Source organism: Cucurbita maxima, unplaced genomic scaffold (genome assembly GCF_002738345.1).
Source record: "Cucurbita maxima cultivar Rimu unplaced genomic scaffold, Cmax_1.0 Cma_Scf00033, whole genome shotgun sequence".
Classification (NCBI taxonomy): Eukaryota; Viridiplantae; Streptophyta; class Magnoliopsida; order Cucurbitales; family Cucurbitaceae; genus Cucurbita; species Cucurbita maxima.
Window position 1 is genome coordinate 849,685 of NW_019272049.1, and position 26,582 is coordinate 876,266.

Consider the following 26,582-nt stretch of genomic DNA (forward strand, 5'->3'; position numbering starts at 1 on the left):
TAACGTTTATTAAGCATGAGGTGTCGGGAATAAACACTTCATTTGTGAAGCGGAAGTATTAGAATCAACTTTGAATTTATTTACCATTAAACCAAACTATGGTTTAAGCAAATTTATTTAGAAAAAAAAATCTACCAATTCCTCTATCAATTAAATTCTTCTATAAGTCGGGTTGAATCTCCTTCGTATAGTCATTATTTTAATATTTAATATATAAAATACAATAAATATATTTTTGTTTAATATATTTAATATATTAAATATTTTTCTCCATAAATATATTAAAAAGTGAAACCTTTGAAATTAAATATATATTTTTCCATTTGTATTTAATATATTTAACATATTAACGGGTGTGAATGTTTGATTAATCCACGACACCTAAATGATGTGAAAGTTATCTTATTTATAATCAAATAAATTACAAAGATATGAAAATAGTAATAAATAGAAATAACAATAAATGGAAAGATACGTATAATAATAAGGCAAATATTAGATATTTGCCTTATAATAAAATATCAAATATAATATATATGGTAAACTATAATTTATTACTAAATATTCTTAACACCTCACCGCAAGCTAAGTGTCGGATTTAAACGAACGTGAAGCTTGAATCTGAAAAATTCAAAGAGTTTGAGAAACACTTTTCGTGAAGATGCTAACAACCCGGTTCTTGGCCATCAAAAATTGCAGAGGGATCGCCGCTCAGCGGCGATGCTGCCTTGGCTTCGGCGAGAATATGTCTAACCCATGAAGAGGGATTGTCGCTTAGCGACGATGCTACCTTGGCTCTAGTGAGAATATTTCTAACCCCAAGAAGTAGAAGGAGAAACCTAGAGCAAGGGACAAAGACAATGTTGAAGCCAGAAGAGTCGCCACATTGGGCGAAGGAGCCAATTTTGGCGAGAAGGGTAGTCGGAAGAGTCGCCTCATCGGGCGAAGAAGCCAATTTTGGCAGGAAGGGCGGCGGCAACTTGGTTGGCGAATAGGCTAGTGCAGCACCTAGATTCCGAAGGTAAATCTCTGCAAAAGGTTGATAGGTTTAGGTTAGGGTTTATGTGAAGGATGAAGGTTGATTGGGAAGAAAATGAGAGAGACTATATTGACCAAGGGGAAAATCGATTTGGTTGGAAAAGGTGAGGTTGTATGTACAGAGTATGACGAAAGGTGATTTGGAGGTCAATAGGGTGGAGCCGAAGAGTAATCAATCAGCTCCGACTACGGCAGCCATGAAGACTGCCCCTGCGGCGTCAAAACCAGCAGGGGTGGTGGAGAAGAAGATTAGAGGATTCAAAAGCCATTGAAAAGAAAGGATCGGGGTTGTTAAACCGAGAGGGCTCTGATACCATGTGAATGTTTGATTAATCCACCACACCTAAATGGTGTGAAAGTTATCTTATTTATAATCAAATGAATTACAAGGATATGGAAATAGTAATAAATGGAAATAACAATAAATGGAAAGATACCTATGATAATAAGGCAAATATTAGATATTTGCCTTATAATAAAATATCAAATATAATATATATGGTAAACTATAATTTATTACTAAATATTCTTAACACCTCACCGCAAGCTAAGTGTCGGATTTAAACGAACGTGAAGCTTGAATCTGAAAAATTCAAAGAGGTTGAGAAACACTTTTCGTGAAGATGCTAACAACCCGGTTCTTGGCCATCAAAAATTGCAGAGGGATCGCCGCTCAGCGGCGATGCTGCCTTGGCTTCGGCGAGAATATGTCTAACCCATGAAGAGGGATTGTCGCTTAGCGACGATGCTACCTTGGCTCTAGTGAGAATATTTCTAACCCCAAGAAGTAGAAGGAGAAACCTAGAGCAAGGGACAAAGACAATGTTGAAGCCAGAAGAGTCGCCACATTGGGCGAAGGAGCCAATTTTGGCGAGAAGGGTAGTCGGAAGAGTCGCCTCATCGGGCGAAGAAGCCAATTTTGGCAGGAAGGGCGGCGGCAACTTGGTTGGCGAATAGGCTAGTGCAGCACCTAGATTCCGAAGGTAAATCTCTGCAAAAGGTTGATAGGTTTAGGTTAGGGTTTATGTGAAGGATGAAGGTTGATTGGGAAGAAAATGAGAGAGACTATATTGACCAAGGGGAAAATCGATTTGGTTGGAAAAGGTGAGGTTGTATGTACAGAGTATGACGAAAGGTGATTTGGAGGTCAATAGGGTGGAGCCGAAGAGTAATCAATCAGCTCCGACTACGGCAGCCATGAAGACTGCCCCTACGGCGTCAAAGCCAGCAGGGGTGGTGGAGAAGAAGATTAGAGAATTTAAAAGTCATTGAAAAGAAAGAATCGGGGTTGTTAAACCGAGAGGGCTCTAATACCATGTGAATGTTTGATTAATACATCACACCTAAATAGTGTGAAAGTTATCTTATTTATAATCAAATAAATTACAAGGATATTGAAATAGTAATAAATGAAAATAACAATAAATGGAAAGATACGTATGATAATAAAGCAAATATTAGATATTTACCTTATAATAAAATATCAAATATAATATATATGGTAAACTATAATTTATTACTAAATATCCTTAAGAATTGGAATACTTCAAATTAAAAATATCTCTCATCATTCGGACTTTTAGTCGGATGAAGATCGCTTCTCTAGAGGCCATGAAACGATGTTCGCACGGAATAAAGTTTATGCTATTTTAAACAAGTATATTAATTGTCTTGGGATCTTGATTTCCATGTTAGACCTTGTTTTAATATAGATTTCGTTGACGGAGGTGCAGTTAGTATTTTCATGTTTTTCATGTTGTCTTGTCATGGTCATGCTTATCCAAAGTGTGTTATTTGTGGTTGCATGTCAGATGTTTTGATCATTTTTGTCCAAAACATGTTGTCTAGATAGGCCTTTACTATTTCATGTAGTATCAATAAACCCGTTCTAAATCCTTTCTTACTCACTTTTCATGTTAGATAGATTTGTATTATTTCATGTGTTAATACGAGATATATAATCGATCACCAAAATCATGTCTACACCCAAAGGTTAAAATGCCTCATAATGCACTATAAGGGATGTGACTAGTTGTCAATTCTTCTTACTCAAGTTATATGCTATCAAATCCACGGTTGTTGCCTACTCATTTTTAGCTTATACAATTACTTTCTTTAAAATTGTTTTCAATATATTTTCTCGCTCATGTTTTCTAAAACACTACTCTAAAAAGTACCCCGAAACTCAAGCATGCTCGATTATCCACAAACTACTAATTTCACACAGTTAACTTGTTCGCTGAGTTAGAACAAGTGTCCACAATGTCGCACAATTGCTATCCCGCAACCATACATTTGTTCTTATCTCCTCTAGAGTAATTTCTCGTTGATTAGAGAGTGAAGTAGTTAGATTCACATGATTGAAATCACTTACACTCGAGTACTCTGTATCTAACAAGTCTCCACCACGTCGTTATATTCCTATCACTGAAAATCGATGAAAACATTATTTCAAAACAAATTAAGAATTTGAGCGTATATCCTAAAGTTTAGAAGCATATGGTATAAAATAATGAATGGAAATAATAAAGATAATTCTACAAAAGATTCTAGTGAACCCACAAACGTCCATTTTGTTACCAAATAAATGATTGGAATCAGAGTGACAGTCTTCCATTCTAAGTGTTGGATAACAATCATGAACTTCAAAGCATCATTATCACATACAACTTCCAATCTTTCTTTGCAGCTAACAGTTTTCACCCAAATCACATCACCATTTTCTTAAAGAAACAACAGCCAATGAAATTGCTTTTGTCCTCCAAAAGCAGTGTATAGAGATGTTTTTCTTTTAACTTATTTGGAGCAATAAACAAAAGCATCATCAAAGCTATGCAAAGTTTAGAGCAAAAGACAACCTATGTTTTGTCCTAACGATCAAAAACAAACAACGTTGTTAAGAATCAATATGTTTGGACAAAAAGAAGCTTGAATGTGAGATCACACATCAGTTGGAGAGGAGAACAAAACCTCTACTTAGTAGACGTGTTTCAAAATCGTGAGGTTGATGTTGATACGTAACGGGCTAAAATATACAATATCTAATACTAGAGGTGGACTTGGGCTCTTTACAAATGGTATGAGAGCTAAACACAGGAAAATGTGCTAGAGAGGATGCTCGGCTCCAAGGGGGTGGATTGTAGGTCTCACATCGGTTGGAAAACGGAATGAAACATTCGTTACAAGGGTGTGGAAACCTCTCCCTAGTAGACGAGTTTTGAAACCGTGAGACTACCAACAATACGTAATGGGCCAAAGCGGATAATATCTACTAGCGATAGACTTAGGATGGTACAATGAAACAAAGACTGTGGGTTGACAGCAATACGTAATGCACCAAAGTGGACAATATCTACTAGCGGTGGACTTGAGCTAGTACAACGAAACAACAAAACATGCGTAGTAGCAAGTGACGATTAACTTTGATAACGGGTTTGGAGACCTAACCTTGTCTAGTTTGAAACCTCTCCCTAGTAGAGACATTTTAAAACTGTGAGACTAACAACAATATGTAATGGCCTCAAGCAGACAATATCTACTAGCGATATACTTGGACTGTTACAACGAAAGAAAAACTGTGAGGTCGACAACAATATGTAACAGACCAAAGCGGACAATATCTACTGACAGTGAACTTAGGCTGGTACAACGAAACAAAAACTGTGAGGCTGACAGCGATATCTAACATACCAAAGCGGACAATATCTACTAACAGTGGACTTGGGCTGGTACAACGAAACAAAAACTATGAGACTGATAACGATACGTAACGGACCTAAACAGACAATGAAACGAGAAACATGCGTAGTAGAAAACGACGATTAAGTACGATAACGAGTTTGGAGACCTAGCCTTGTCTAGTTTGTAAGCAATACATGTGGAAGAAAGAACTTACATTGTTCAACAAGACTCAGTAGTCACCAGCACTCATTGGATGATTCAGCTGCATCAAATGATTCCCCCCAGACAGCTACTTTTACCAATACCAACACAAGTAAAACATGGCACAGTCAGAATAAGAGAATTTACAGAACCAAGTATGAATCCAAAGGCAATAGAAATGAAAGAAAAGAACCTGAAAAAGTTCAAATTACTAAAGACCAACAGATAGCAATGGGCCAGTCTGAGCTGTCTTCATCATTTTGCTGTTGGGAAGCATCCGCTGAGTGGAAGCATTTGTCCTATTTTCTCCACGTGCTTCACTGTTTCTGATAAAATTTAAGGCCAAGTTTCGAAAGGCTCTTACAGAACAGCTAAAAAGCAGAGCCAAAAAGTGATGTGACAGAACAAGTACAACAGCTTTCACATACCATTTCAACATGTGCAGAATTACATAAGAGAAATCATAGCTTACATTATTATAGCCTAATCAAGCATTTGACAACCTTATCATTGTCTCTTGAAGGCTAATGTACTTAACTAATCTGCTTAAGAACTCACTTGAAGCACCACCTTGTCTCAAGGAGATATCAACCTTCTTCTTTAACTCCTTGGCTCGCTTATGGATTTCGATACCCTCTTCATCGATGAAGAGAGTTTGAATGGCGCTTTCGACGTCCTCTCTCAACAATCTGTCCTCCAACTGTAAGCCAACCCTCCAGACATGGCTCACGAACCGTGCATTCACCCTTTGATCCCCGACTCGAGGCCAGCAAAGCATCGGAACGCCTTCTGCTATGCTCTCAATTGTTGAGTTCCAGCCATTATGCGTCAAAAAGCATCCAATTGATGTGTGTGCTAAGATTTTTTGCTGTGGCAACCAACTAGCTATCCTGCAGCGACTTCTGGTAGCCTCATGAAACTCTCTAGGCAACATCTCAACTCCATCTGAGCCATTGACTACACAAGCCCTCACCACCCACAGGAACGGCTGGCCACTATTGGCAAGCCCCCAAGCCATCTCTAATAGTTCATCTTCTGTCATAGTAACCACACTTCCAAAGCTTACATACACCACAGAACTTGGAGCTTGTTTATCTAACCAAGCAATGCAACCCTGCTCTTCACTTAAGACATTAGTGGAGAAGCTGCTACAGTGCTTTTGAAGAGGCCCTAAGGGAAAGACAGGAACCAAGGTTTCATTTTTGATTTTCTCAAACAAGGCATGTTCAAGACACCAAAGGGAATTCCAAATGATAGCTGAAGCAGTTCTTGTTCCATTGTAAATACACGTTAGAACCTCCCTTGTGTGTTTCTGTGTGCTGAAAAGTGGCATGTCCTTGATTCTCAGAAAGGGAAACCCAGCTACTGGTTCCTCCATTCTAGGTTCTGAAACAAAGTCACTCTCATCAAGAATTGACAGCCCAATGTAGTTTGCGGCGCTACTTGTCCGCAAAACAATTCTAAAAAGCTTCAAATCATCAGCAACTGCAGCAGAAAAATACATGACAGCGTCATATATTATGCAGGAGATTGGAGTGTATTGACAGCGCAATTGCATTTTTACCAAGCATTCATGAAATGGGGTTTCACATTTCATGTTTAGTTTTGAAAGAAAAAGCATAACATCCCCATCAAAGGCACTGTAGCTCTCCAACATGCTACCACCAATGGATTCAAAGGAGAATTCAGGGTAATGAGATTCATTTGGAGAGTTAAGTTGTGTGTGAATTATGGTAATGGAGAAACCCTGAGAATGAAGAAGTTTGGCTAAGTGAAGCATAGGAGACATGTGGCTTGGTAAAGGGCAAGGAACAAGCACCAAGTGCCCTTTTCTCTCTTTTTGCTTCCTCTCCATGGTTTCTCTGCTAAATTGGTAGAGCTTTTAGGTTATTTTATAGGGTTTTCTCACCACATTTTTGACATGACAGATTTATTCCCTAATTGCTTGAGAAGTTGAGCTACTTGATCATGCTCACATTTAAGACATTAATAGCAACTTCAATAATCATCAAGTTCAAGTATTGTACCCCACATCTGTTCCTAGTGATAAATCTCCTTTGCGTTTCATTTCTTGTTTCAACGGGAATTTTCGCACCATTTTTTATCCTTTTAGTTTGATCCGAACCATGATTGAAATAACAAAATGAACTATGTTCATATTGAATATCTCATTCTCAAACCTACCTACCTACCATTTGAAACATATTTTATTCTATTAAGCAATGGTTATAACAAATGTAACCACCCAAGTCCACCGCTAGTAGATATTATTGTTTTTGGACTTTTCCTTCAAGGGCTTCTCTTCAAGGTTGTAAAACGTGTCTACTAGGAAGAGATTTCCACATTCTTATAAGGAATGTTTTGTTCCCCTCTGCAATCAATGTGGGATCTCACAATCCACCCCCTTTGGGGCCCAGCTTCCTCATTCGCACACTGTCCGGTGTTTAGCTCTGATACCATTTGTAACAGCCTAAGCCTAAGCCTAAGCCCACCTACTAGCAGATATTTTCCTCTTTGGACTTTTCCTTCAAGAGTTTTCCCTCAATGTTTTAAAACACATCTACTGTGGAGAGGTTTCCACACCCTTATAAGGGATGTTTTGTTCCCTTCTCCAACAGACATGGGATCTCACAATCCACCCCCTTGGGGCTAACGTCCTTGTTAGCACACCTCTCGGTGTCTGGCTCTGATACCATTTGTAACAGCCTAAACCGCTAGCACATATTATCCTCTTTGGGTTTTCTCTTCAAGGACTTTCTCTCAAGGTTTTAAAACACGTTTACTAAGGAAATATTTCCACTCTTATGAGGAATAGTTCGTTCCCCTCTCCACTGACGTGGGATCTCACAACAAATCAAAAAGCTTCGATCAAAATCAACTACCTTCCTAGGGCATAAATTCATTATTCTTTTCAATCCCAACATAGGGCCAACAAACCCTAAATCTGGTCAATATGGAAGTTTACTTCTCAATCTAAAACAACCCAATAACCAAGAGCTTGAGATTCCAAACAAATCAAAGAAGCAAGCATTGTAATCATAAATCACAAATCAAAGAAGAATATCATTATTCCTGCTCAATAATCGAAAACAATCCCACTGGAATGAGCACGAATGGCCAATAATTGTCCAAGATCAAAACAAAATAAAAGGGTTAAAGCAGTTTTGTACAGTAATCTTGTATTAAAGGTCCTAAAGATAAACGAAACGTATCGAAATTCTCAATCTCCTCACCTGATTATAATATAAACCCAACTGGTGGAGAATTGAATGCGAAAAGAGGGGACCCATGTGGTGCTCACGTGAAGAAGAAAGAAAAGAATGGGGAAGATGAAGAGCACAGGACGATAGGAGATGGCAGAGGATGATGATGGTGCGGCCATGGTGGGGCAGCATTGGCCGTCTTTGGTGGGTGGGCGACAATGGAAGCTCAAATCTTTCATATTTTGTCTAATTACAAACGATCATATGAAACTCTCCGGGAAATTCCAAAAGATAGAACCAATTTACTTTCCACTTCCCACCATGGTCCATACAAAAACCCTTTTTTTTTTTTTTTTTGCCCTAGTTGAATGTGAAAAGACATTTATGCCCTCTCTTCACCGACGAATGAAGCGCCAAAATTCAAATACGTCGGTTTTTCTCTTTTACCGTTGATTCCCTCCATCTTCCCAGTGTAAGATGATATCGTCGTTTTATTCAACTCTTTAATCTTACTTCAGACTTGGAAGTGCATCGAAAAAGTTATTTAATTAGAATTGATTTTAGGGTTCTTTCGGTTTTCTTAAATTTTTTATATTCTCGTGAATTACTTATCTAATGTGTTTGATTAAATACATGTATTACTGATTTCAGTATGTTATGATCGGGTATCTTGGAAAAAAAAACTTGAATTTTGTTATTTTTTTTTACGTTGAGGAAAATTTGGTAGCCTCTAGTATCAATGATTCCCGATCGAGATTCATCAATGTTGAAGAAATTTGGTGGAAGCACATGATATTAAATAAGGTGCCTTAATCCCACCACAAAGATTTCTTGATAGATGACAAGATCGATGTTTTATTGTTATAGAGAATTATCTTTAACATTATAAGATATAGTTAGATAGTAGTCATTATGGTATTGACGACCGAAAGTTACCACCTTTATAAAAGTAAGATTTTGGATATTAAAATAAAAGTGACATGTTATGAAGTCATGAGCTTGTTTCTTTGCATTTTTGTGTATACATTTGTATGTTTGTTAATCAAATCATCTTTCTTTACTTTTTATCTTGATCATCAATGTAATGAGCTTGACGAATCATGGGTTTAGAAATGAGATTTCTTTACTTTTTATCTTGATCATCAATGTAATTCGCTCTATTTCCAATTCCTTATCGTTTTTCGGGTTCTGTTAGATCTGAACGTCAGTGATTATCTATTATATCAAATTATTTAATTCAAATCGTTCACAATTAATATTTTATAGGATACACGACTCTCCACAATGGTATGATATTGTCCACTTTGAGCATAAGCTCTCATGACTTTGCTTTGGGCTTCTCCAAAAGGCCTCGTACCAATGCAGAGAGTATTCTTTATTTATAAACTCATGATCATTCCTTAAATTAGCCGATGTGGGACTTTCATCATCCAACAGAACGAACATTTGATCTACATATAATTACAAACAACTCGCGAAAGATCGACTTGTTTGTAATGATTATATTAATAGACCCAACTTGTTCTATAGTACATAACCGTCTAACTATTTTATATTAGATATATTAAATATAAATAGAAAATATTTTTAGTTTGAAGTGTACCGATTAATATTTAATATATTAGATATATTAAAAGAGAGAAATACATTATATTTTGATTCACATTTGAAATTTGGATAAAATTTAAGTAAGTAAATATGATATTTATGTGTTAATAGGTCAGATATTTATATAATTTATTTGGGAAAGATTCTCTAAAAATCTCTGTCACTACGACTCTTGAGTTGAACAAAATCTAATTCTACAATTTCTCGGGAACTCTCGATAAAGCCCTTCTTCTCCAATCTCTTGGAAATTTCCTTTCAAGAAGCTCCTACGAACCTTAACCTCATATTCAATTCATAACGAGGAAAATTTTGTAGAGTAACTTCTACGTGTTGGAACACTGCATGAAAAACTTCTACATCGTTGGAATACACTTAGGAAGTCTGCATCCAACAATTTCTACAAACGTAGAGTTCATTCTCTTAAAAAATAACCTGTATGTACTAAGACCGTTAGCATGTAAGGTTAAATCTACGATGAGCTATACTCTACTACTAAACTCTTTTGCGGGATATGAAGTAGAGACGGTATTATAAGTACTAAAGGGAGTTTCATCGTAAAGCCAGTTCACAACAATGTATGTGCTAAATATATATCTACAAAAATTGGAATCTCGTTCCAAAGTATGCCTCCATCAGTGTCAAGTACGCCATTATTTATATTAACCGCTAAATACACTCAAAAACGTGAAAGTTTAATATCATTTTATTAATAAATTATTATAAAAGTATTAAATTTATAAATATATCTCTAATTATTTGATTTAATCTGATTTTTTAAAAATAAAATAATAATAAAGAAATAAAAAGTTTTAAAAGATAAATGGAATATTAAAAATCAAAGTGGGACTATGTCTTGTAGGTACATCTCCCAAATTTCATTTAGTGGTCTTTTTGGGCATATTCTATGTGATATATATTAATATAATTTTATTAGCGATAAATAAGATTAGTACGACTAATTAATTTATTAAAAAAATTATTTATTGAAGTGATTGACGGGTATCTATAACTTATTTAAGATGATAAGTCTTTTTTGAAATAAGAATCTAGTGCTAGTCCTCTGCATCGGTAATGATAGAAGTTTTGCTTTCTCGTGCAATGTTTTTGATGTTGAAAAAGACACTGATCGTGTTGACAAATATGTTTATAAGACGGATGAGTCTTGTTGATATATTAATAAATTTTACGTCGTGTATGTTGACAAATATGTTAGGTTGAAATGGAGACACGTTGATAGGAAGGTAAAAAGACTATCACATGGCTGAAGTTAACAGACACGTTGATAAGAAGGTAAAATGACAATTTTACCCCTTGAAACATGGCACATGGGGAAACAAAGTGTGGGATTGGATTGAGAAGGTCAAATCTAGATAAAGTTGTGGTGATTTTGGAGAACCTTGGAAAGTTTGTTGAACACATGAGTGTTTTTGAAAAATGATTGAATATCAAATGTATGTTTGAAAGCTTGTTTTGTTCTTTTCAAGAACACCCTCCAATTGATTGGGATTCCACGGTGGAATATTTTTGTTTTTTTTTTTCTTAAAGACGAATCGGTAGTATTTCCTTATTATTATGACTGTGTATACTTGCACTTATATTTGTAAACTTTTACGTCATTTTAATATATACTATCGCAAGCGATCACTTGCCCTTGCAGTACCTCTCAGTCTCGTTGGTTATGATTATGGTTTTAGCCCGTCATTCTATTACCTTGGTTCTTTTTGTACGAGTACTCTAATGTCATTCTGACTACGATTGAAACAAGGCATTGTTTCAGCCAAAAATTCTCCTTCATGCTTTCTCTCACACTCTGGGCTTAGAGACTTCTACTTTGCTTTGATAAGGATACTTAGTTATGAATTATAGTTTACCATATATATCATATTTGATCTTTTATTATAGACAAATATTTCTTTATGTTTATCATATGTATCATATTTGACCTATTATTGTAGGCAAATATCTCGTATCCATAGATCTATTATTGTAGGCAAATATCTTGTATCAATTTATTACTCTTTCCATTTATTTTATAATTTATTTGAGGATTATAAATAGAGAATTTCACTATCATTTAGGTGGAGTGATTTTAGTAAATATTCTAATGTTTGACTGTTGTCTGATTGCTTTTGTGACCGTTAGTGCGATCAAGAAGAGTTCTTGTCCAATCTCCTCTTTTGTCCCGAGTGGGTCTACTCCACCGTCTTGCTCTTCTACGGTGCATATTTAGTAGGGTAGTCGCCTTGATGGCAGTGGTATAATGCGGGATACCAACCCTTGGATATCTTCTCAGAGACCCATGATGAAGCGAAGGGTTGTCTTCTTTTGAGTGTCTACTTTTGTTACGATAAACTTGGATAACTGGTTGAATTTTGGATGGATATCCTCTCAGAGACCCATGATGAAGCGAAGGGTTGTCTTCTTTTGAGTGTCTACTTGTGTTACGATAAACTTGGATAACTGGTTGAATTTTGGATCGTACTTCTAAACAGTCTTGTTTCCTTGCTTGAGATTTAGTAAAGCTTTCTAGTTCTTGTACATGGTTATATTTGTGTAGATGAATTTGTATTCTTTTTATATTCTCTGTATGTCTCCAATATGAAATAACCTTAGTAGATCCTAGATTAATCTCGGGCATCATATAAATATTTATCCTTTTATGAAATTGTATTTTAAATAAATGTTTCCACATAAAAAAAAGGTTACGTAAATTATAGTATAAAATTAGGTAAAAAATGAGAGAACATGATCAAAACAAATATAATAATATATTAATCCTTTAATGTGTATGAAGTTTCAGGTCAAAAATTCAATCCACTTGTAGGAGACGGAATACAAAGTTATTCATCACCTAATATATAGAATTCATGACATCCCCTTTTAACTTGCATTTGCTGTTCTTCATACCAATGGTACAAAAATATACAGAACAGGATGAATTCCTGGAAAAACTCGTGTTAGTTTCTTTACAAATAGATAAGACTCGGCAGAATTGCTCGGAGCAGAGTTTTATGAAATGATAAAATACAATTATATTGACAATAGAGTCATACGAAAAAGTCATTCCATCGATGTTTAATCCCGTGTTGACGCCCTATCTGTTTCGGATATTCCTGGAGAGTTGAAGGGTTGGAAGAAACAGGTCAGTAATGGATCTACTGCAGATGCAAGAACATTAAATATGCTCGGAATTCACATCGAGACGGTAGGTTAATACATCACGATGACACTAATTTGAAATCAAAAGACGCAGAAGATAATATGAACTCGTAAGAAACTATCCATTTTATAAACAAATAAGGCACCGAAATGGTCGAAAGGGTAGCAAGGCTGCATATTCTGTGCAACCATATTTTTTTTTTGTGTTTTAAGTTTCTTTTATTGAGTGCTTTGTTGAGGATTGTTGGGAGGGAGTCTTTGTTGGCTGATTAAAGGGAAGATCATGGGTTTATAAATAAAGAATACATCGACAATATCATACCATTATGAAGGGTCGGGTCTGTGATTCCTAAGATGGTACCAGAGTCATGTCCTTAACTTAGATATGTCAATAGAATCCTCAAGTGCCAAATACAGAAGTTGTGAGCCTCGAAAGTGTTGTCAAAAGTGACTCAAGTGTCGAACAAAGAGTATACTTTGTTCGAGGGTTCTAGAGAAGGAGTCGAGCCTCAATTATGAGGAGGCTATTTGAGGGCTCCATACGCTTCAGAGAAAGCTCTATGGTGTACTTTGTTCAAGGGGAGGGTCGATGGGAGGGAGTCTGACGTTGGCTAATTAAGAAGAAGATCATTAGTTCATAAGGAATACATATCCATTGATATGAAGCTTTTTGGGGAAACCAAAAGCATAGCCACGAGAGCTTGGGCTCAAATTAGACAATATCATACAATTGTGGAGGGTCCGTGATTCCTAACATGCTTTGTTTCAAAAAGTAACCCTTACAAATGTCATAAATAGGAATTCACCTGACAGGAAGTGACTGAGAACCAATTACAGCCCCCCTCTGAGCACTCGGGCGTCGTGGCCTTTGATCGCTCTCCCTACTTACACGCATAGCAGCAAGTTCCTTCTCCATTGCAACTACTTCTCTTCGCATTTTCTTGGCTTCTACTTCCATTGCTTTATTCAAAGTATCGACCTTCTTTGCCAACATCTATACAGGGCCAACATAAATGTATAATAAACCATGCATGAAATACTGGAGAAGAGAGATATTGAAACGGAAGCAAAAGCAAGATCGATCGCACTCACACCCACAAACAGAAATTAGACAAATAGACAAAGATTTACGTGGTTTGGAGGGAAGAAATTCCCCTACATCCACGGGTAGCAATCAATCTCGATAATCAAAGTGTTTACAAAGTGTAATCTCACACTCTCACACTCTGTATCTCAACAAATTTCCTCCCAAATGTCACTCAACAAATATAAAAATGATACTCAAACTCAATCATCCCAGACAACCCTTTATACAGGGCATAGAAGCATTAATATCATACATGAAATAAGATGATTCGTGTATCAAAATGGAAGATAAACTAAAAGGGTTATGAACCAAATAAATCAGAGTTATGAACCAAATAAAAACTAATACATGCATAGCAGATGCATTAACCTATTCTTCGTGACAACAAGAGATGGATAGATAATCTTGAAATTCAGTTTATAAACTAACCTCAATGGCATCATCCTTGTCTTTGAGAGTTGCATCCTTTTCATGGCAAGCTTTCTTAAGAGACAACACTTCTTTCTGTAACATGTCATACAGTGCTCCAGAAACAAAATCTTCTTGCTCTGTTTTGGTCTTTCCAACTGCGATACCGTCTTCATTCTCTTCATATGAAGCAGTCGTCTCAGAAAATTGAATCTCACCACTGCTTACTGTGGCCGACTTATCTTTTACTATGGTATCCTGTACAAGCTTATCTCTTTCCAGTGATCTACTACCACCGTCAAATGATCTAGAAGAGATTTTGGTAGTCTTCAACAATGCACTGGCGCTATTCGACTGGAGCGATCCCGTGTGTGAGCTTGTATTTCTCCTGGATAGATAGCCATTTGAAGAAAGTCTAGACAGTTCTGCTCCTCCAAGAGATAGCCGTCTGGAAGGTCCAGTGCTTATGCTTCTTCCTTCAGCAGCAAGTTTTGGGTTGCCATTAGATGATCTAAGCTTTTCCTCCAAAACTTTGAAGCGTAATTGATATTTTTCCTGAGTTTTCGATCAACAAATGCAACAAAATTTGTAAATAGTGCCAGTTTGAGAGGCACATACAACTGAGAAATAATTGCAAAAGTTAATCTTCCTCACCTTCATTTGTGCTTCGGCCTTTGCAGTGCGCTCGGCAACTGCTAGTTTTTCACGAAGTTGCTGCATTTCTCCCTGCCATTGTGTATGAAAGGCAACAATAATTAAGTTGTGTAATATAGGTATTATTCATGAAACTAAATTACACGTTTTACTATCACAAATGCATCCTCCAATAATGTAGTTACCATCAAGTTCTATTTTGCAAATCATTATGGCGACCAAAATACTTAATTTTAGGGGTAAAATGGTTGTGAATTATAGAATTATAATTTTAAAAGTGTCATGAAGAAGAATTGCAACAAAAGTGACTGTTATAAGAGAGATGAGGTAGTGTAAGATCCACGTTGGTTGGAGAGGGAAATGAAGATTTTCTTATAAAGATGTGGAAAACTTTCCCTAACAGGTGTGTTTTTAAAACCGTGAAGCTAACAGCGATACGTAACGGGGCTAAAGTGAACAATATCTACTAGCGGTGGGTTTGGATTGGTACAAATGGTATCAGAGTCAGGCACCAAACAGTGTGCCAGCGAGGACGCTGGGCCTCCAAGGAAGGAAGTGAATTGTGAGATCCCAAATTGGTTGGAGAGGGGAAGCATTCCTTGTAAGGGTGTAGAAACCTCTCCTTAGTAGATGCGTTTTAAAACCGTGAGACTGACGGCAATACGTAACTGGCCAAAGCAAACGATATCTACTAGCGGTGGGCTTGGGCTGTTAGAGGTACCAACCCACCCATTAGTATATAGATGCAAACCATTTATTTACACTCCATCACCTCACTCTTCCATTTCCTCTCCTTTAATCTATGAACTAATATTTCTCAATTTCCCTTTTTTTTCTTTCTCTATCTTCTTCAATAGCCTCTTCATCCCCTTCTTCCATTTCCCAATCTCTAAAGCTACCCCCTAGATTGAAGGTATATACGTTATAGCAGCAAGAAGAAAGAAGAATAATGGAACCACCAAAGGATGAGTTGCAATTAAACGTTTCAACAAGATTTTATGATATTAGTTGGAGTGAGAGTAAATACATTTGAGTTTTAATACACATAAAGAAAGACAGGTTGAGAATTCGATTCATAATTTTAAAGACAACCAGTGGAGGGAAAGCAAGAAGACATGAGCATAACTAAATTTTTAGAGATGAAGATTTTGTTGATCATTGTTGTAATCAAATTAGTCTACTTGTTCCGATCGGTTTAGAAGGTTCCCCAATGATTGAAGATAGTATTCTTATGTCGACTCATTCTGTATTTGGTGATTCATTGTTGGGCTGAATCTTGAGGGAAAATATATGATATTTCAAATTGGTTCTTTTAGAACACTTAAAAATGGACTACACAAGTACATTAAGAACATTATACATCAGTTTCCCTATATACTTGCTAGATTCACTCCCATTTCCGCACACAAAACCCTACTCCATCAATATTGTTCAAAGTATTCCTTTCGTTTTCTGAGCAGCACCACTGCTTGCTCCTCCTTGGTAGTTGTAATTAGTTAGTACTACCCTAGTGGACAGCGTCCAAGCACTTGCTGTTCGAGCAATTTCTCAACAGTGCTATGTTTCACGGTCATGCTTGTCCAAGGTGTGTTGTCCCCGTTGCATGCCAAATCCCTCGTGTTGTACTATTTTATCGCTTTCCTTTATTGCTTTCATGATGTAAAGTTTCTTATTTTCATTTCTAGGAGTTATATGCTATTTAAGCTATTGTGTTGTTTTTCTTACTTGCTATCTTACATTGCTTTCAACCTTACTTTCAAACTCTTTCTGCCTCTATTTTCTAAAACTTTCTCCTCAATGCGAAGCCAGAGTCTTGGGTATACGTTGTCCGGTCGAGGGCAACACGAATTTGAGTTGGCTGACTCACTCAGTGGTGTGGGTGAGTGCCGCACAATCGCTTGCATGCATCCCGTAAAAGTGCGATTGTGATACTTTGACGCTAAGTGGCGAGGGTGGTTGAATTTTCTCAAGAAGAAGAAGAAACAAGAGATCATGCTATTTCTTGCAGTCCAAACATAAGAACAAAAACAAAAACAAAAAAAAAAAAGGCCGGCGGAAGAACTTTCACTGTATCCTTAAAAGGAGGGGACAACACCTCTTCTTAAACGTAACCCCAAGGGAGCCCGAAAACAGTCCCAAATCAACTACACAAACCAACTACAAGAACCGGCAACTCTAGAACAAGTGATCAATATCCTCCAAAGCAACTTCTCCAAAATAAAGTTCTAGGACATAGATGCAAAAGAGCAATAAGAAACAAGTGGTCAATATCTACCACGTATTTCAAATATAATCTGCACTCCAACGAAGAGGATCCCAAAATGTAAACTTTCTTTGGATCATACTTCATTAGTAAGCCTTTCAAAAACCATTTCAATGATTGCCCCCCAACTATTAAGTTCTCTGTCAAAGAGCCCACAATGGAATGGTACGATATTGTCCACTTTGAGTATAAGCTCTCATAGCTTTGCTTTTGGTTTCTCTAAAAGGCCTCATACCAATGGAGACGTATGCCTTACTTATAAACCTATAATCATTCCCTTAGTTAGCCAATGTGAGACTCCCTCTCAACAATCCTGAACAAATTCCTTTCAGAAAAATTTATGCATAGACAAATGTTTTCCCATTCTTCAAGCTTCTAATTCTCCAGGAAATGTGGGTTTATCGATGTATCGAAACGGAGCAAAATGCATTCTTATTCTATTTCTGATGCTATTTATTATTTATTTTTTTGTTCAAATTTGTGTTTTCTTTGGTCGAATCGAGCCTTAATTAGAGGAATTATTGCAGTTTTCATTTCATTTCAAAGCGTTCAGTGTTTGTTCTAGAGATTAGGGTAGATGTCTGAATTTCGGTTAAAGAAAAGAAGGCTTTAGGTATTGGGTTGCGCCTAAATAGTGTCATCAATATTGCAACAAACAATCAAGGTCCAAGGGGTAGCAGTAATGGCGACAATGTAAGATGGGGGCTGGTGGCGGTGAGCTTCACCATAGGGAGAGGGGAAGGAGAGAATGAGATTTTGTGTTAAATTATTATTTCTTCTTTTAATTATTATTTTAAAAATTGTCACGTCAACATCTCTTTGAAGTATTTAATAGGGATGTTAACTTAGGGATCAAAAAATGAGTATTTCCTTAACCTGAAGGGTATGCACGATTTTGAAACTTAAGGACGGAATTGACATATTGCTCCTCATAAATCAAAAAGATAATTTACCCTGTTAATAAAATTAAATATAATAAAAAAGTATAGACGTAGATGTTGGTTATGGAGCCTCAGCTTATGTATAGTTTACTCAATTGTTATACGTAATAAAACTATATATGGTAAATGAGATATAAAGTAAATGGTCATATAATAAACAACTAGAGTAGAAGAATATATGTGGTAAAGCTATATATGGTAGATAGTTATATATAGTAGATGATTATATCTAGTAAACCTATATATAATAAACTGAACCATATATATACCCCTTAGTCAGTGCTTTAAAAACGTAGTATTTTCTGTATTCTCTCCTACCGTACATATTTGAAATAAACCTTTAGCCAATATTTCTCACATTCTCTCTCTGCTATTCTTTGTGTTCATCTAGATCGAGTGTGTGGTTGTTGTGCGATTGACATTTGGACTTTGATGATGTTTTGGTTCTAGAAAATGTGTTTGTGTTTAATCATGAGAGAAAGGATATTCATATTTGGAGGTTTTTCTTATAGTTCAAGTTGTAGAAGTTCTTAAGAAAAAAATTCATTTGTCCAAGTTAAAGTCTAAATCATGTGTAAAAAATTTTTAAAAAACGAAGCTTAGGGATTTTTAATGATTACGTATGTATTTGTACTCTTTCGGGTTCATTCTATTATTTATAGCTTTCTCAATATTGCAATACCTATAAATTCAACTTAAAATTCATACCTGAAAAAATCTTCTTTCTTCAAGCCATTGTTTTACTGGCATCACTTTATCATTTGCATCTTTCCATTCATTAGCAACAACAGTAGCAACCCTGTTGGCAGTAACTTTTGCACGAGCGACCTCACGTTCTAAAGTTCTTCTTTCCTCCTATACAAGCAACAAAATTTTAATTTGATCGGCAAATCGATAACATGTACCGAAGAATTAAAATAATCAAAAAGTTAAATCAGGCTTATTACATTCATCTCTTGCACTTTCCGTTGGTAATCACGCACGGCGTTGGCAGCAGCACCGCCAGCCAAGACAGCCTCCTCGAGCTCTCGGACAGTTTGCATTAGCTTTTCAACTTCGGCAACCTTTTGTCTGTGCAACCTGTCCAATATCTTATTCTCCTCCTAACATCGTGACGAATATAAGTTAAATTAAGCATTCTGTCACATATTTAACAACTAAGTGTACACCATGAATTAAATAGATGGCCCGAAAACGACACAAGAACTATTGAGTGATCAAGAAACCTGGCATATTTCAATTTGCTTCATTAACTCTTGGTTTTTATTTTGTAAGTCATCAACCATGGATGCCTTTGCCAAAGCAATCTGGACGGTTCTCTCAGCCTCAAGTAGTGCAGCCTCCTTGGATTTTGTAAGCCTATCAAGAGCTCTATTGTCGTCTTGCAACTTTGCTACCTAGAAACCAGACAAACATTTCAAGGTTCAAAAGATCCTTCTATCTTTTTCGAGACACGTAGGGAAAATAATTTACTCATCAATGACTTGAACATTGAGCTGAAAAAAAATGATGTAATGACATACCAATGTTATAACAGCCCAAGCACACTGCTAGGAGATATTTTCCTTTTGGGTTTGCCCTTTCGGGCTTCCCCTCAAGATTTTTAAAACGTGTTAGCTAGGGATAGGTTTCCATACCCTTATAAAGGGCTCTGGTATGAGTGCCAGCGAGGAAGATGGGCCTCGAAGGGGGGTGGATTGTGAGATCTCACATCGGTTGGAGAGGAGAACGAACCTTCTTTATAAGAGTGTGGAAACCTCTCCTTAGTAGATACGTTTTAAAAACCTTGAAGGGAACCTCGAGAGGGAAAGTCCAAAGACGACAATATCTACTAGCGGTGGGCTTGGGCTGTTACAAATGTACCCTTGATAAAAATGTAAGACAAGTTTTAATTCTACCTCCAGCCGAGCTAGCTTAAGCTCTGCCTCCAATGGAGCTATAATGGCCTCGATTGGAGGCATTTCATCATCTTTTTGAGCTGCGTGTACCCTTCGAAGGGTGGCTTCAGCAGCAAATTGTGCAGCTAATGCAGCCTTTCTCTCATCATTGATCTTCTTGATCTCAAGATTCTACAATCACAATAATAATAATGACATTAGTGGATGCAGTAATAGGGGATGGATATGGGAATATGAACACTTATCATTAGATAATATTAACTTCATATATTACCTTGCTTTCCAAAAGAGCTTCAGTTGCCTTGAGCTTTTCATCTACTTTCTTCAACTCATCTGTTAACTGAGAATATGAACCAAATAGAGTGGATGAGTAAAATCTACTACCTCGTTTCGTCCCGTCACAGGTTAGATATCACTTATCCAAAGGTTGTCAAATAAACATTAAAGAATGCTCATAAAAGAATACATTGAAGAATGGCTTGCGGTTGTTGCAAATTCAATCATCACCTTTATTTTATAAATTCTAAAACTTCTTATTAATTCTTTCTTTCTATTGAATAATATCATATTATTTAATTATTTGATTATTAAATTATATATGTGCTTAAAATTATAGTTATGATTTAAAAAGCTATTGTTAAAATTAATTTAAGAATTCCCAAATTTTTTTGAAAGTTTTCATCTAAGAAGCACCGACACGAACACAGCGACACATCAATTTCTTTAAAAGTAGGACTCAGACATGTTGGAGACTATACAAAATATAAGTGTCTATATTGATATTTCAATACTTCTTTATAGATAAAACATGTAAATTTAACATAAAAAAATGTATACCTCACTAGAAACATATAAAATTAAGTCAATTTTGAAATCTTATACGACTATAGAATACTTTAGGACAATCAATATATGAGAGAATCTCGAATTTTTCCTACTTTTTAGGTGAAATATTTTCCAAAGTCATGTCCAAGTCGTGTCCAGCCATGTCCAAAATTGGAAGAAAAATATATCTTATTTCTCAAAATTTAGGTGTTGAACACGTGTTATTTTTCTTATAATATTCATCAATATCATAAATTTGATATATCGATATCAACCTTGACATCGATATTTACTTGGTTTATTGAGACTGACATAAAAAATTTGAGAATGAATTATAGGTAGGAACTAATTTGAAGGTACGTGGGTGGATAAGGGAAAACTAATGTTGGAGGAGAAAATCAAAGAATGCATTCCACATATGGTTTCAACTAATTAAATTTGTGAGATCTGACATCAGTTGGAGAGGGAAACGAAACATTCCTTATAAGGGTGTGGAAACCTCTCGCTAGTAGACACATTTTAAAACCATGAGGTTGACGATGATACGTAACGGGCCAAAGCAAACAATATCAGCTAGCGGTGGGCTTGGGGCGTTACAAATGGTATCAAAGCCAGACACCGGGCGGTATGCTAGCGAGGACGCTAGCCCCCAAGGAGGGTGGATTGTGAGATCCCACATCGGATGGAGAAGGGAACAAAACATTCCTTATAAGGGTGTGGAAACCTCTTCTTAGTAGATGTATCTTAAAACCGTGAGGCTGACGACAATACGTAACGGTCCAAAGCAGACAATATCTACAAGTGATGGGCTTGGGCTTGGGCTGTTACAAAATTAGTCCTTGTATAATATCTTATCCATTCTAGCCAAGTTAAAAGTACACCTAATTCCGAGGTTCCTGTGTTTACTGTAGTAATATTGGACATCTAACAGGCTATATATCAAAACCAAAAGTGGGGCATCTAAGATACTTGATGATACTTTTGAACCCATGGGCCATCACATATCAAAGAATTCCATCATCCAGGAACGATTATCACTTCTTTTTTCTGCCTTTTCTGGAGCAACCATCACATGTGTAAATCTATACTAACTTTTGTGAGAATATACCATAAAGGATAGCTACCATGATTGTTTCATTTGTAGCAGCAATTTGTAGATTTTTCGTGTAGGACTTCTTTTTTTTTTTCTTTTTTTTGGTGAAAAACACATAGTTGAAGTGGGAATAAGGGAAAAGAATAACTCTAAACACAGATTTTTGCATCTTTTTCTGCACCGGCTGACATTCCATTTTGGTTCATGATCAACAGAGAGCTACAAAAGATAATATAAGGCCAAAAATAGTACCTCTTCGACAGCCTTCTCTTTAAGCCGTTCTGACGTTTTTAATGACTTAACTTCAGCAAGAGACTCCCCCAGTTCCCTATCTTTATCTGCGTATATAAAAAAATTATGTGTTCAATATGATCCAATGACAATATGTTGGGGGAAAAAGAAAACCCCCACTTTTATAGCAGAATATGCAAACAAAAAATTTGAGAAATTAAAGGAAAACAGCAAAAATAAGAGACACAAGAATTTACGGAAAAAAGATCCAAAACTGGAGAAAAACCACAACTCATCAGAAAAAAATCCACAATTTGAAAAATTACTACAATCACACAAAATTTTCTCCCCGACTTCAATTACAAAAACACTCTGAAAGATTTAATCAATCACAAAACTAGAGTTAGTATATCAAGCTTGAGTGTTTCTAATTGGAATGATATGAAAACCAAAGTCATATGCTCCTTATATTGTACTTGGAGTCCATCACTCGGCACCATAGAAACCGACGAATCTTCTCATTCTTGTCGTACTTTCTTCTTAGGGTACGAAAAAAAGACTTTAACGTTTCCATCACAAAGGAGATAGTGTCCCTCACTTATCCCTCACCACTTATATACCCATGATTTACCCATTAATTAGCCAATGTGAGACTTCAACAATTCTTGACAATCCTCTCTCCTCGAACAAATACACCATAGAGCCTCCCCTAAAGCCCTCGAACCAAGTACATCATTTGTTTGACACATGAGTCACCATGACTACACCTTCAAGTCTCAACTTCTTTGTTCGACATTTGGGGATTCAATTGACATGACTAAGTTAAGTTAAAGGCAAGACCTTGTTCCTATGTTAGTAACAATGAACCTCCACATTGGGTATGATATTATCCACTTTGAACATAAACTCTCATGGATTTGCTTTTAGTTTCCGCACGGCTTCATACCAATGGAGATAGTATCTCTCACTTATATACCCATGATCTTCCCCTTAATTAGCCAATGTGGGATTCCAACAATTCTCAACAAGATATGCTTAAGATCACTATGGAACGTATTAGCATGAAAAAAGATGCAATGTGAGCCATAAAATCAGTTGAGGAAAAAAAAGCCAATAAGTAATATTCTCAAGGTAAACTCTTCGAAAAAAGCCAATAAGTTCTATTTCCAACGTAGTTGTTATTGGAGTATGTTAGGTACAGCCAATCTTACCTTATATACCTTTCACACAATTTAGTCCTCTTGACAACGATCACAGATAAAAATACTTAATTGGTGACAGTTCAATTTCAACTATAACAGCCGGGGCGTAAGGACAATGGGCAACTATAGGAACTTTGCAAAATTTTGATATTAAAAAATATTACACGATTAACAGCTTCCAGTTGGAGAGAACACGAAGAAATTTTGATCGTTAGCCCAATGAATGCTTTCCAAAAAGATTCTTTTGTTTTTTTCAGAAGTTGACTTCTCGTTTTATGCTCATTAATAGAGTGCTGGCGTTTCTTTTGTTTTATTGTTTTTTTTTTTTTTTTTTTTTTCAATCCAAAAATGGTGGGGAAAAAACAGGAAAAAAAAATCTCCAAACATGTAACGTCCCAAGCCCACCACTAGCATATATTGTCCTCTTTGGACTTTCCCCTCAAGGTTTTTAAAACGCGTCTAGTAGGGATAGGTTTCCACACCCTTATAAATAATATTTCGTTCTCCTCTCCAACCAATCTGGAATCTTACGATTCACCCCTTTCAGGGCCTAGTGTCCTCACTAGCACTCGTTCTCTTCTCCAATCGATGTGGACCCCTAATCCATCTTCCTTTGAGGCCCAGCGTCCTTCCTAGCATACCGCCTTGTGTCCACCCCCCTTCGGAGCTTAGCCTCTTTGCTGGCATATCGTTTGGTGTCTGACTCTGATACCATTTGTAATGGCTCAAGCACACCACAAGTCGATATTATCCTCTTTGAGCTTTCCCTCAAGGTTTTTAAAACGTGTCTACTAGGGAGAGGTTTCCACACCCTTATAAACAATGCTTCGTTCTCCTCCCAACCGATGTGAGATCTCACAAAGCATTTTCACGAGAAAATACAACATCATTATCATTAAGCTAGAAAATAAAGAATTCCCTTCTTCAACGCAAAACACATTGAAACTCCCTTCAGACAATATCATGTGGTTTCCCTCAACTATTAACTGATAAACCCAGAATATAGGTATACAAAAGACCTAATTTACTGATGCAGAAATTTTTGTTAGCACGCCAACAAATACACGGCTCCAATCTTCATAACAATGTACATTGCAGAATTCCATTTCCAGAAGAACAGTAAAATTATCCAAAAAGTAGATGCACATAATTCAAAATCGATCCAACATCTGAAGGCAACAAACAAAGCAAATCTGGAAACAAAGAACAAAACAAAAACCGCGGATGAAAAACACCAAATTCAATCCCAACCAAACAAAAGAAATAAACAAAAAATCCCAAAATTAAATCAAACTCATATGAACAACAACCATTTCCACCAGCATTCGAAACAAAAGAAAACAGAGAAAGGAGAGAAAAAGGACCTCGAACTTCATTCTCGAGACGATTGAGCTCGACACGGACTGGATCAGAGCCGTGCAAGAGAGTAATAATGTCATCCACATCAGAGCCAACACGTGAAATTGGCGGAGCAGCAACATTAGACTTCTTACGAGCAGCCTTGAAAGAAGCAGAGGAGGAAAGACCGAGCTTAGCGGAGTCAAGAACATCTCCACCATAGGCAGTGGAGTTAATGTGGTTACTACTCGCCATTAAAGATCTAGCTCAGAACTTCCCCGCCCTCTGTCATAAAGCGAATTTCTCAGCTCCTAAGCTAAGAAATGGCGAAATCCAGAAAGGGAAACGGGGACAGGGGAAGAAGGAGATGGAGGAGAGAGAAGAAGAAATGGGTAGTGAGAGAAAAGGAGATTAAGAAATGGGGTTTAAGCAGGGATTTAAACGACAGAGAGAGAGAGATCTTCCTTAACTTTGAGCTTAAGAAGAGAGATGATTCTGTACGGTGAGATCCGATTAGGAACACTATTTGGTACCGTCTGATCTGCTCTTCTCTGATTAACGATCCTGATTTGATTTATAGTATATTTTATTTTTAATATTTAATTAATTTATATTTAAAAATTAGTTAGCGGTATCCTATTTCAAAAATACAAGTTATTTCTATTTCTCATTCTTAACATATATATTCTTCTTTTTTTATTATATATTTATATATTAAACTTTTAATTTTGCATTTTAAGTCGATATATCTATTTAGATGGACACCGACTTCAAATGGAATGAGAACTTTATCTAATTTAAATGAAAACTGGGAGAGAGAGTAAGGAGAGATTTCTCCCTGTTATATAAATGAGACCGAAGATAGGGATTATGTTTCCCATCCCGTCCCTGTTCAATTCCCCTCTCGTGTACCATAACTATTTTTTTTACACCTATAAATAAATATTTATATTATAAATTATAAGAAATCAATTTTTTTTTTATATATATATATATATATATCATTTTATTTCTATATATTATATTTTATTTTGGCCAATAAATAGAGTAAAATTGGGCCAAAACAATAAATTAAATTTTTTTTATATAAATATTACTACTTATATATTATAACATTTCGAAGTTTATTGGTTGAAGATTTTGTTTATAGTAACTGAAAAAAAAAATTTAAAATAAAATATTTAAAGTTTGATGAGGTATGAAATATTTTATCGGAATTTCATATAAATAAAATATTTTAAACCATTTTCTTACATAATTTAATTTAAATAAATAAGTAATAATTAATGAAGTTTATTCAAAATAAAATAAATTAAAAAAAAATATTATGTTACGATTTTATATAAATAAATTTTATATATTTTTTTAATTTTAATAGTTTTATTATATTAGTTATGTTTAGATTAAATAACTCATTTTTGTTAGTTAATTTTTTAAAATCAAATTATTAAAATAATTTGAACCAATTAAAATTTTATTTTATTTTTATTCACAGTATACTATAAATATTATGCCTTCACGTTCAAGTTTATTTGCGGTCACTATTAATAATTATTTTCGAAGAATTAAAAGGAGAAACAATAATAAATATACATTTTAAATAAATAAATAAATAAATAAATAAATAAATAAATATATATATATATATATATATATATATATATATATATATATATAATGAAAATGATGTCTTATAAAAGTTTAATTGGAATTTTTTTTTTTTTTTTTTTTTTTTTTTTTTTTTTTTTTTTT

At 35.7% G+C, this 26,582-nt stretch overlaps 2 protein-coding genes and 1 long non-coding RNA gene across 3 annotated transcripts; all 3 read right to left on the reverse strand.

The window, feature by feature from the left end:
* Positions 1–3,837: 3,837 nt before the first annotated feature.
* Positions 3,838–8,672, reverse strand: LOC111467315. Its single transcript, XR_002714518.1, has 3 exons — positions 8,154–8,672; positions 5,114–5,246; positions 3,838–5,008 (listed from the first exon to the last, which is right to left on the reverse strand). It is a non-coding gene; the product is annotated as an uncharacterized LOC111467315 (long non-coding RNA).
* LOC111467204 (UDP-glycosyltransferase 76B1-like) lies at positions 5,316–7,264 on the reverse strand. The gene has a single exon (XM_023112030.1). It carries the CDS (start codon positions 6,773–6,775, stop codon positions 5,408–5,410), a length of 1,368 nt encoding a protein of 455 aa, XP_022967798.1. The 5' UTR covers positions 6,776–7,264; the 3' UTR covers positions 5,316–5,407.
* A 3,853-nt stretch (positions 8,673–12,525) lies between the features above and the next one.
* LOC111467174 (microtubule-associated protein 70-2-like) lies at positions 12,526–25,235 on the reverse strand. The gene is made up of 11 exons (XM_023111973.1): positions 24,857–25,235; positions 22,312–22,397; positions 20,416–20,481; positions 20,142–20,312; positions 19,470–19,640; positions 19,191–19,346; positions 18,952–19,098; positions 15,040–15,111; positions 14,407–14,940; positions 13,697–13,884; positions 12,526–12,844 (listed from the first exon to the last, which is right to left on the reverse strand). The coding sequence occupies exons 1-11, from the start codon at positions 25,083–25,085 to the stop codon at positions 12,826–12,828; spliced, it is 1,839 nt and encodes a 612-aa protein (XP_022967741.1). The 5' UTR covers positions 25,086–25,235; the 3' UTR covers positions 12,526–12,825.
* Between the last annotated feature and the right edge of the window lie 1,347 nt (positions 25,236–26,582).

Excerpts from the sequence above, each read along its gene's own strand:
- LOC111467174 (XM_023111973.1), bottom strand. The coding sequence starts at position 25,085 with ATGGCGAGTAGTAACCACATTAACTCCACTGCCTATGGTGGAGATGTT. Across the intron at positions 22,398-24,856 it reads TCTCGAGAATGAAGTTCGAG|ATAAAGATAGGGAACTGGGG; the intron begins GTCCTTTTTCTC and ends TTATATACGCAG. Across the intron at positions 19,641-20,141 it reads TTAAGCTAGCTCGGCTGGAG|GTAGCAAAGTTGCAAGACGA; the intron begins GTAGAATTAAAA and ends TCTGGTTTCTAG.
- LOC111467204 (XM_023112030.1), bottom strand. The coding sequence starts at position 6,775 with ATGGAGAGGAAGCAAAAAGAGAGAAAAGGGCACTTGGTGCTTGTTCCT.